General features: G+C 41.1%; 1 protein-coding gene across 1 annotated transcript in view; it reads right to left on the reverse strand.

Moving 5' to 3' along the window:
* The window catches only part of LOC142210019 (beta-2-glycoprotein 1-like), an 87,819-nt gene that overhangs the window by 16,663 nt on the left and 58,683 nt on the right, over window positions 1–12,473 (reverse strand). The window contains exons 5-7 of the mRNA XM_075279049.1: window positions 11,636–11,712; window positions 11,062–11,241; window positions 2,389–2,586 (exon numbers count right to left, since the gene is read on the reverse strand). Coding sequence (XP_075135150.1) covers window positions 2,389–2,586; window positions 11,062–11,241; window positions 11,636–11,712 — 455 coding nt within the window. The remainder of the gene's footprint in view (window positions 1–2,388; window positions 2,587–11,061; window positions 11,242–11,635; window positions 11,713–12,473) is intronic.

Here is a 12,473-nt window from a genome sequence, read left to right on the forward strand (position 1 = left end):
GAATTACCAGTCAGAAACTGGCACTATATGGCAGTAGCAAGAAATGAGGGTATTTATAACCCCAATATATTCTTTGAATTCCCAGTCAGACAATGGCACTGTATACCAGTAGTAAAAATTGTGGGTGTATATAGCCCCAATTCTATTGCTAGGGGACTTGCAGGGTATTTCTGGGGTGAAGGTGGGGGGGCACACCGTTGGAACGGGTATCGGGGTATATATCGGGTATACGGGAATACACTGACAGTGTATTCCATTCAGGATCCTGGGAAAGCTGGGTTGCGGCGATTGAGCCCGTCAGTGCCACGTTACACTGACAAGCTTCTCCCTGGAATTTAGCTCTTACAAGAGCTGTTGTGGTTGTCTTCTCCTTCCTATCCTAGCCTGTCCCTGCCTACCCAGAATCTAAGCCCTAGCTAGCTGGACGGAAACCTCCGTCCTCGGTGAATTGCAAGCTCAGAATGACGCGAACCTGGGCGGCGCTGTTCTTTTAAATTAGAGGTCACATGTTTTCGGCAGCCAATGGGTTTTGCCTACTTTTCTCAACGTCACCGGTGTCGTAGTTCCTGTCCCACCTACCCTGCGCTGTTATTGGAGCAAAAAAGGTGCCAGGGAAGGTGGGAGGGGAATCGAGTAATGGCGCACTTTACCACGCGGTGTTCGATTCGATTCGAACATGCCGAACAGCCTAATATCCGATCGAACATGAGTTCGATAGAACACTGTTCGCTCATCTCTAATAAAGACAACATATCCTCATGGGGACTTGTATGTGTTTTCTTTTTAGTACTTATTTCTCACATTCACATAACTGAGATTTATGTCATAGTGTTAGTCTTTTAAGCAATTAAACCTTTGCTTATACATACTCATTTTTGTTTGCAATTGTGTCAAAGTGTTTGGCAGTGATTTTCCAATATACTTTCTGTATTAGCTTCTAATGGTTTTCACTTGGCCTACGGAGACTAAAGATGAGCTAACCCATTCATCACAAGCCTGGTTGAACCAAATATTCCAAATTATTTAGTCTTTAACTGAACCAAATACTTTGTAATTTGTCTTAGGCAAAATAAAATGGCAGATGTGACATGCATTGCACAGTGAAAATACGGAGAAGACACGTGTCTGACATCCTGGCATCATCTGACAACTTCTTAGCCAATGATCAGTGGGAGGTGGGCATCTTCCAGTGCTGATGTCACATACCATGTGTGTATAACACCCCCCACCACCATGTTTTAAGCCAATTTAAGCCATTGTTTGTACCAAAAGTGTTTGCCTCAAAACACTGGCCCGAATCACTCGACACAAATGGAACCAAGAGATTCGCTTATCTCTGTCTAGTTTAAGTTTACACCACCTTTTAGTTTTTAATTTGAGCGAGGATTTATCTATAACCTGAATAGCAAATCTCAGTAATTGTGTTTTATGGAACCTCATCACAGCTGCAACATATGTGTAAACAGATACAGCACATGATCCTACTCATTCCTGGGTTGTGTGCTGTCTATGAAAACAAGTCTAAATTTTTTAAAAATGTTCTATAACTCAAAGTTTTTTGGGTCTGTGATTTTCCCATACGTACAAACTTTAATGGGTGCCTGTTGTCTATAAGATTGGTACTTTTACATGGGCCAACAATGATATGCAAAAAAAATTATAAATGCAAAGTGTGAAGTGGATCTCTCTCAGATCTGACTTTGTGGGCGGGTTCTGTTCTTGGAGACGGGTAGAGAGCACCAGGATCTGATTGGTTGCTCTCCTCAGCACTTTTGAGGCTTGGTACCTGATTGGATGAATTATTGGAGGGAATTTTGTATATAATTCGGGCTTTTCTTGTTTAATGTTTAAATGACTTGTAGCCTAGCCTTATATGCATTTTCCTCTCTCTCATGCCTATGTGAACGTTTTTATGGACATTTTTGGAAGACCGCCTTCTAAGAATACTCCGGTGAGTTCCACTCTATTTTTTTTTTTTTAACTTTTTCTACTTTTAAGTTCAATGTGCTATATACTGGGATATGAGCACCACCTGATTTTTTGCTATTTCTGACCTGCTAGTGCTGGCCATTAGAGATGAGCGAGTACTGTTCGGATCAGCCGATCCGAACAGTACACTCCATAGAAATGAATGGATGCACCTGGTACTTCCGCTTTGACGACGGCCAGCCGCTTAACCCCCCATGTGCCGGCTACGTCCATTCATTTCTATGCGAGCGTGCTGTTCGGATCGGCTGATCCGAATAGTACTCGCTCATCTCTACTGGCCATCATTGATGAGCATATGTTTTCCTGCTTGGTTTTTATGTATTATATATATATATATGTGTGCAATACTGACAATGACTATGAGCACAATATATGTGTCACAAAACAGTATCTTTTTACCTTTATAACACTCTGGAGGTTCAAGTGCGCCATCAAAACATTGGCTAGAAGCTGTATAACTGCAGGCTCGTGTTGTATTCTTGCAAAAAAACTCGACATTGTCTGAGTGATGCACTAGTCCCTCTTCAATTTCTGTAACCCAGACCTTCCGACCTTGGTAAATAACTTGACTTCGTTGCACTGGTACTTTGCACCTTGCTGTGTATAAAGCAGAAACGAAGACAAACAAATACTGTACAATTAAGAGAAAAACGTAAAAGAATTGTTGTACAAATTTCCTCTTTTTGGTTCAGGCCAAACATTGCAGAAATGCAGATTATTTTGGCTTTTACAGAAATGCAGCATATTTATTATAACTTACAATAGTTTCCTGATATTTCTAAACAGACTACATCTATGTATTAGTTGCCCAATAGCTAGAGTCCAGCCATGTATCACTTATCCCCACTTTGTCACATTCTTCACACACTTGAAACTTAACCCTTAACAAAAATTAAGCACAGATGTAAGATTATAAAAGTAAAAGAGTACCCCACTATACACCACTCAAACACAATGCAGTTAACCTTCAGGCAAACACATATAGCAACAATGTATACATTATAGGAGTGCTATTAGGCCTGATTCACATCTGCGTTTGGTATTCCACCCAGAGGACCCCATGAATGCAATACCGAATGCATTAAAAGGCAGTGAGCAATGAAAGCATAGACTATAATGGGGTCCATTTGTTATCCATGCCTTTCCTTACGAGTCATGTGGATTTGTGCGGACACCGTGCAGAAAACATACTGACCCCATAGAATATATTGCTTTCATTACTCACCACTTTATAATGCGTTTGGTATTCCGCTCGGGGGGGGGGGGGGGGACGACCTCAAGTGGATCCCAGGAATGGAATACTGAACGCAGATGTGAACCAGGCCTTACGTTACACGCTTAATATATAACACACTTGGAATAAAAAAAAAAAAAAACAATCACAAGCTTTTAAAGCTTCTTTTTTCCTAATCAGCAGCAAATGATTCCTCTGTAGCAAAAAAAAATGTGTCCTAGCATAGTTTATTTGTTATGTGTATAATATGTTATGATGTTCTTGCACTGAACTTGAATGTTCAAGTTAGGGTTGATTCACACTAGCGCTTGTATTCCGTCCGCAAGGAGTACGCATGGAGACCCCCACCGAACGGAATACCAACGCTAATGCAAGCGCTGTGCAGTTAAGCACACGGAGCCCATAGACTATAATGCGGGCAGTGTGTGGCAAGTAGAGATGAGCGAGTATTATTTGATCGAATACGATTATTCGATCGAATACACATATCAGTTGAATACCACACAGGAAAAATCCATTGAATTCAATGCAAAAATCTCCTCATGCTCCTCATCCTGCTATTTCTGGAACTTGGAGGATCCAAGGTGTCGAACTTTGGTTTCCATGGAAACCGGAACAACATAACCGTTTTTTCCCATAGACTATAATAGGATTCGATATTTGAACAAATACTACTCGCTCATCTCTAGCGGCAAGCACACGGAGCCCATTATAGTCTATGGGATCCGTGTGCTTAACTGCACAGCGCTTACATTAGTGTTGGTATTCCGTTCGGGGGGGTGTCTCCATGCGGACTCCTTGCGGACGGAATACAAGCGCTAGTGTGAACCAACTCTTAGTGTTCTAGTATTTATTGGAAGCTGAATTGTGCGGTGATTCCTTAGTGGTAGAAAGTAGTTGTACTTGTCAGTTGTACTCAGCGCCGCACCTCCCATGAGGCGACCTGAAGCAAGCGCTTCAGGCGGCGCTATGTCAGGACCCCAGGGAGGGCGGCATTTTTGATTACCTGAGCCAGTCCAGGACAAGCTGTTCTGGACTGGCTTAGCACCGACCGGTGGTTTGGGGAGGCCACTGGAGCAGCGCTGCTCCAGCAGCCTCCCCTCACGCTCAGGCAGAGAGCAATCCCTCTCCGTGCCTGCTCTCTGCCTGCAAACGGCGCTAAGCCCCTCCCCTTCGCTCCACCACGCCCCTCGCTCCGCCCCCTCATCCAGGGGGGGGGGCGGCTTTCTGTAGTTGGCCTCGGGTGGCAAAAGGGGTAGGTTCACCCCTGGTTGTACTGTGAGAGAATTTGGTTTTTGCTCACCTGTCGTGTTACACAGTGACATGAGATGTTGTCCAGGGTACCTAGGGAGAACATGGCTCCCTGTTCTCATGTTCTTGGGTAGTGGGCTGGCTTGGAGGACAGCTTGGAAGCAGAACCACTTGTTGGAGTGGAGGATAACTTGGACCATAAATAACTTGAGTCTAACTAGAACAGTTTCTTTCAACTGGCTAGTTAAATTGCCATAGATCTTATTTAACATCTAGGGCACCCCACAATCTATCAGCCAGGAGACTGCAACTTAGAGGTGCCCTGGGGAACAATAAACACTATCATCTGCACCAATGCATAGCCCAGAGCTTGTGGGAGTTTTGGCAGGAAAAGCCACTGTAACCAAACCATGATAGAGCCAAAAGCCAGAATTGCCTACTTTGGTCTAACTCCCGCCCCTGCACACCATTTTCCTGTGTGCTCTGCACAATTCCACATAGAGGGATCCAGTTTAAAAAAAACCCACAAAAAAACAAAAACATATACCATTTGCTTTTGGAAAACATGAATTCATATTGTTGACAGACAAAATCGGTCTTAGATTAACTGGCACCCTCTACAGAATGTCATTTAGGAACCCCAATACAGAAAAATAGAAAAGTGGAGGGTTTACAAACTTATAAACACCAGGATAGGTAGATAGATAGATAAATAGATAGATAGATCAATATATAAAAGAATGACCTAAAAAATTCTATTTTTTGTAAGAAGGTGACAGGCAGAGTGCTGGAGTCTCATTATATCAGCCCCAGACTCCTGGCATATGTGTGGTCCAGGGTGGATCTTGAATAAGCTACAGCCCAGGTGTAGGTCCTGGGGTCGTTACTGGGCCATAAAAGGCTGCAGAGCCGGCACTTCAGGGCAGATCCTGGGAGGAGAGGAAGTGGCTGGGTCTGCCCTGACACTGAGAGCTTTGTGTTACAGTACAGTGTTGTTTTGGTTGATTCGTATGGCTGGTAGTAAGCCACACGTACAGTTACTATTTTCTGTTACATGGGAAGAATATGCAAATCTGTCTCCCAATTCTGTTATGCTGCCCTCTATAGCAAGCAACCCTGAACAACATGACCGACTTCCCAGAAGCCTTTGGAGCATAGAGGGCAGCATAACAGAGGCACTGTCTCCCTGTTTACATCTTGGGAGACAGATTTGCATATTCTTCCCATGTTCCTTTGCAGTGGAGCAACTATGGCTATAAGTCTCCACACACCTGAGAAGGTGGTCTCTCCCTAAGGATAGATGTTATCCCCACAATCTATTTTCTGTTAGTTAGCGCTAAGATGAGCAGGTCTTGTTTTGCTTTTTGCCTAGGTAAGGCTGTATTTTATTTTGCTTATCCTGTGCCTGACATAAAGGTTAATTTATTTTGCAGGTTTTTGGGTTTTTTGCTGCAAGATTTATGTACCTGACTCTTGGTTGGGTCCACACCACTTCTCCTACCAAGCTACTACCTTCCCCACGCTATTATCTATCTATCTATCTATCTATCTATCTATCTATCTATCTATCTATCTATCTCTTGTTGGCACAAAATGTTGCCTATTGATTAAAGAGACTCTTGCCTACATAGGATCTTTATTCTGATTCCTTATAGGAGTGCACCCAATTAGGCTTACTATATGCTACTCTGGACATTCTGTTTTTTTTTAGATAGATAGTTAAGCAAAGTACTAGCACTGGTATTAGATAGATAGATAGATAGAGTGGTGCCTAAAAGTTAATGAATCTTTCAGAATTTTCTTTTTTCTACATAAACTGGCCTAAAACTACATAAAATGTTCACATAAAAGTGTAGATAAAGAGAACCAATTCAAACAAACAGGTAAAAAATACTGGATTTTGGTCATTTATTTATACAATTCCAAAAAAGTTGGGATGCTGTATAAAATAAAAAAAAAAACACAAGAATGCTATGATCTGGAAATCTTATATAACCATATTTTATTCACAACAGAACATAGAACGTTTTTGAGATTCGTTGCTACCATCAATTTCTAAAGGTGTTAAATGAAATGGAAAAATGTCTAACTTTCAACTTCTGATGTGTGTTCTGTTGTGAATAAAATATGGTTATATGAGATTTCCAAATCATAGCATTCTTGTTTTTTTTACATTACATTTTTTTTTACATCTTATACAGTGTCCAAATTTTTTTGGAATGAGGGGTACAGAAGCAAATGATCTAATATCCCCCCATGAACTGCTCACTTCAGGTCCTTCCACAACATTTCTATTGGATTAAGGTCAAGATTTTGACTTGCCAATTTAAAACTTTAACTGTATTCTTCTTAGCTATTCTATGGTAAAACAACTTGGGTCTTTGTCTTGTCACTTTCCTTTAGAATTTATTTTCTGCCTCAAAATCCTGACCTAAAAAACGTCTCCCACTGAAATCAATGGGGTCCGGTCAGTTCTTTTTTCCGGGAGCCGGAACAAACGGCTCCCGGAAAAAAGAAGCGACATGCTCATTCTTCAGGTGGATTCATCTCGCAAATCCGCCTGAAGACACTCCCTCCTCCTGACTAGGCCCATTCGTATGGGCCTGCACCAGCATCCAGTCGCAGTTACCCCGTATTTTGGGCAGGAACCTGAGGCGGCCTCCGCGTCAAGTTCCAGTCCAAAATACCCTGTCTGAACCCGGCCTACGGCAAACACAGCCAAAATTATGTATGCTGGTTTAACCATATACTGTTCTGCCACTCACTTTTATGTATTTTAATATTTAAAATGCTCTAAAAATGACCATTTATTGAGGAAAGGCGCCGTGGTTTTTTAGATACACATGCCAGTTAAACTGCAAAAAACAATGGTTTTATATACAAATTTGCCCATTTTGAATGTCAGTGCTATAGCTTTGTTATTTCTGAGGCCATTTTTTTGTTGTGAGCCTAGTTGAAAAGTGGCTTTTCAAAAAAAAAAAAAAAGCCGCCGAAAATTATCCATATATGGTAGAAGAAAGCAGCATCAACATTGTTTTGATGGATCGGAAAACTTTATTTGCAAATTAGCGAGAAACAAGACCAGGAGCCGGCTCCAATAATGTGTCCTACTCTTCTTATCCACTGATTTCAAACTTTCTGTCTGAGATAAAGTATCGAAAATATCTAAGTTCTTTAAGTATGGGTTTCAAGAGCTTGTGACAGCCATATTTCTGTTCACATGTTCTAATACCTTTGGATATGTTTGTATAACTTAGAATATTGGATGTTAATAACCATATCAGTGTGTAAGAGGTCTTTCATGGTAGAGTGATTGCGAAGCTAACTGAAGATGTACCTTCACAACCCAGTAAAAAAAATATGCAAATCTATTCTCCAGGATGTAATTAGAACAGTGCACTCTGTACGCCGCCCTCTAGAGGGCAGCATCCTTAACATCATGCATGACTTAGTTAAAAAGTCTAATTAATCATGATGCGGATTTAATTGCCAAATTAGTATTTCTATTCCAAAAGGAACAGATTCCCAGCTATGGACAGTGCTGTTTCGGCCTATTGGGCCTTCCTCAGCTTAACGTAGGGATACTTATTTGGCAGAGTGAGAGACTATAGACCAGGATCAGGGGATAATATAAATACTAATTAATAGAATACTAAATAATAGAATAGAAATACTAATTTGGCAATTAAATCCGCATCATGATTAATCAGACTTTTTAACTGAGTCATGCATGATGTTAAGGATGCTGCCCTCTAGAGGGCGGTGTACAGAGTGCACTGTTCTCCTAATTACATCCTGGAGAATATATTTGCATATTTTTTACCCAGAATTACTAGCGGAGCAGTAATGACTTGTAAGTCTCCGTACTGCCTATGTAGGCACACACTCTCCCTGATGTGTACGATTATCCCCTGTCCCTTCACAACCCAGTGAAGAAAGCACAGTGGAGATAGTGTATGTTAGATAAGAGAACCTTTACGTTCTCAGACACAAGTGACTTCTATTTTTCTGAGTTTGGCAAGTAAGTTTTAAGTAAATGCCTGTTCAGTAGAAGGACAAAAATTGTGACGTTAAAGTGTTATTGGCTGCAGTGTTTTTGTGTGGCTTCCTAGATTTGTGGCACAAATTCTGGGCATTTCTGGCTCGGCCTTTGAAGAGTTTCTTCATTGCTGCTATTGGGTATAGAGCATTCAGTGATTGTCTCTTCGTTTGCCATTCAGGTCTTGTGTAAGGTAACGTGGATCTGCATAACATTATACTGAAGGGCATTTCCTGAAAGCTGTATCTGGTTTTTCTCCTATAAAAAAAAATCATGCTGCTAATGTAGAAAATATATTACTCTTGTGGATTTATTTAGACAATATTAGAGGACAAATTTTATTTGGTATTTTGTATTGTCTGTTTTTTTTCATTTGACTCTGTTGTGAAATTTGGAGGGATCGGAGACAGCTCTTTGTAATTTTGGACTTTAACAGCCACCAGGCATAGAACAGTGCCATAAATAAGTGAGTGAGAAAGGTAAGCGTCCTTCTCCAACATAAGTTTTATCACTATATATTTTTGTGTTGCTATAAAATTTGTAGCCAAAATTGTATAAACTGACAAGGGTAATATATTTTGGTATCCCTAAAGAATGAACCTTTGAGTTAGCCCGCTGGATTGAATTAAGTGTTAGAGCAACCACCTCTGAAGTTTTACCTACTCCCAGTGGTTTTGTTTTTTATTCCTTAAATTAATCAAGAGGAGGTAAATAGGATGTCCGAGGAACAATTGTTACCCCAAGCCTCAGCATATTCTGTAAGAGAACAATTCATACCTGGCACTCAGGGTCCAGCTGACAGAACAGTTACTTATGTCTGTATGGGTTTGCCCATGAACTATATAATATTGCACTTACAATCCCACATGGAGAGATTTGTTGCAAATAATAAAAGTAACAGCGGGACAAATTAATACTGCTGCTATCTGTAAAACCACCAAATCCCTCTGAACGGGAAATTGGGGAGATGTTCCCTCCACAATTCTGGGCGAGGGTGACAAACATTCAGCAGAAAATAAAGGAACCTTCAGAAGATTACTTTGAAAGGTTTATGCAGGTGGTAGAAGAAACGAGAGGTAGTTTAGAAGATCAAGGATTTGGTAAAATACTGATTGCAATCTTAGGGTCTGGATTGGATAGAGAGATTCATAAGTTGGTGTCTGCTCATGCGGAATGGTGTGACAAGTCAGTCCCAGCACCAATGAATGTAGCCAGCTCAATTCAGAGAAATATACAAGAGGTACAAGAGAAAGATACAGAAGATACTGATGGTTAATGAAAAAGTAACACCACAAAAGGGAATATTCAAAGGAGGAAGAAGGTGGAATCTGAGCAAGGTAAAATGTTACAAATGTGATATATCGCTACATAGTACAGGCAGCACCGGGTATTTAAATACAACAGACACTAGACGCTAATGCCCTAATGTCCACAATCAATGCCGGCATTAACCCTCCCCATCTCGAGGCCCCATTTTGCAGGCAGTGCCTGCATGATGCCATTTTGTTTGGAAATCTCCGGCACCCAAAGCAAGATCCAAGGCTTGCGTCCTTTTGGCATGACATCTGGGAGCCTATTGAAGGCTCCCAAGTTTTCTGCCATTCATTTGTACAGCAGGCTGCTATAGGTAGCCTGTCATACAAATGCTGATATTTTGCAATGCATTGTCCCGCAAACATTAAAGGGATTCTACAATTAAAATACTTTTTTTTTTTTTTTATAGTTAACACGTCGAAATAGCCTTAAGAAAGGCTATTCGTCTTCTACCTTTATCAGTCGCCTCCGCCCCACCATTTGGTAGAAATACTGGGTTTTACTGGTATGCAAACGAGTTATCTCGCAGCACTGGGGGCGGGCCCCAGAGCTCAAACAGCACTGGAGGTGTCCCCAATGCTGCGAGAGAACTCTCTCCAGTGCAGTCTCCATCTTCGTCAGCAGCGTCTACTTCCAGTGCAGGTTTCAGACTTCTAGGCCTCGGGCCTTTGGCACAGCAGAATGCACATGCCCACAGGCCACGCGAAAATGGCTGCTTGCACAGTATTGTAAGCGGCCATTTTCGTGTGGCCTGTGGGCATGCGTAGTTTGCTGTGCCCAAGGCCCGAGGCTTAGAAATCGGAAACCTGCACTAGAAGACGACGCTGTTGAAGATGGAGACGCTGGAGAGAACTCATTTGCATACCGGTAAAAAACAGTATTTCTACTGAACGCCGGGCCGGAGGCGACTGATAAAGGTAGGAGATGAATAGCCTTTCTTAAGGCTATTCCGACATGTTAACAAGGAAGAAAAAGGATGTTAATGGTAGAATCCCTTTAAGACCTCACATGGCTCTGGAAAAATATATAAGTTATGGAATTTGGAAGGGAGGATAGGAGTCAAAAACGAAAATCTCTCACAGAAATCCATATAATAAATCTGCCAACAGCTTTCTTGACACATGAAATCTACAATGCAAATGCACTGCAAAACTGTCCTTGTTCAGGAATACAAAAATATGCTGTGAAGCTAGAAATGCAAAAATATAGTACAACTAAAGGTTCCCATATTTACCTCTGCAGGCCGGACCATCAGACCACGTTCCATTGGACATACAGGTGACACTATGTGATCCATCCATCAAGAAATTTCTTTTGCACATATAGTATATCACTTCTGAGACTTTGTACTCTGTTTTCTTCACTGCTACAAGAATACCTTCTTTGATTTCCGGAGGAGGTGGACAATAGATTTCTAAAATAGAAAGTATGACACATATCATTATAAACGTTGTAGTTTCAATTGTGGCTCTTAATAGATAAGTTTAATCTGTCATTGTTTGGAGTTAAGGAGATGCAGCACCATGCCAAAGAAGGAGCACTAATAAATGGGCCTTTATCATCAGTCATTATATGGGTCTCTTCATACAGGAAATAGGGGCCTTTTAGGCTCTCTCATACGGTGAGACTTGGGTGGCCACAACAATTTCACCTCATAAAATTATTCCCATATACATGTGTTCATGTTCGTTTTCATCTGTTCCATACACTAAATCTTCCTTTACTGAATCCCATGTAGATAGTAAGATAGAGCGAAAGATATCTAAATTAAACTATTCCATAATAGTAAAATGACAATAACCACTTACTTTCACATGTTGGAGCATTGTCAGACCAGGTCTTGTTCTCCATACACGTGGTGAATACAGGACCTTCTAGTCTGTAACTTTACAAAAAGACAATACAATGGTAAGTCCATTGAGCCCAGACAACTACTATATGTGTTATAGTGTATCAAAATATATACTAATAAACCAATGAGCATGTCTCAGAGGCCACCTATTTAGTTAAGACTGCTATAGATTAACAGTAAAGTAAAGACTGTAAGTTCACTTTAAGAACAAAATTATTGGGACATTACTGTACACATTATACCTATAGGAGTTTTTATGATATCCTTATTTAAATTTAGAGACATTGATATGGAGCTAGTCTTTCCTCTAAAGATTCTACTGTTCTGGAAAGGCTTTCTACAATATTTTGGACACTGTTTGTTGGAATTGCACACCCATTCTAATGCTACTCCAACTATAAAATATATAATATAATTCCCCATAATTTATAATACCCCAAATGCATCTTTAAATTAATAACTTCCCTGTGTACCCCCTTTAAATAGTGCCCCATATTAATAATGCCCAAGGTGGGGTTCCAATACTCGAGACCCCCCAGGATCAGCTGCTTGAATGAATTGTGGTACCTGTGTAAGCACCATGATCCCTTCTCTGTTTATGTTTAAGGGAGCATTCACACTACGTAACGCCAGCGTGTATCACAGCCGTACATGCCGGCGTTACAGCAGGGCTGCCGAACACTTCCTATTCATTTCTATGGGAGCCGGCATACGAGCGCTCCCCATAGAAATGAATGGGCTGCTTCTTTCACTGTGAGCAGTCCCATTGAAGTGAATGGGAAGTGCCGGCGTAT

Source organism: Leptodactylus fuscus, chromosome 6 (genome assembly GCF_031893055.1).
Source record: "Leptodactylus fuscus isolate aLepFus1 chromosome 6, aLepFus1.hap2, whole genome shotgun sequence".
In the NCBI taxonomy this organism is placed as follows: Eukaryota; Metazoa; Chordata; class Amphibia; order Anura; family Leptodactylidae; genus Leptodactylus; species Leptodactylus fuscus.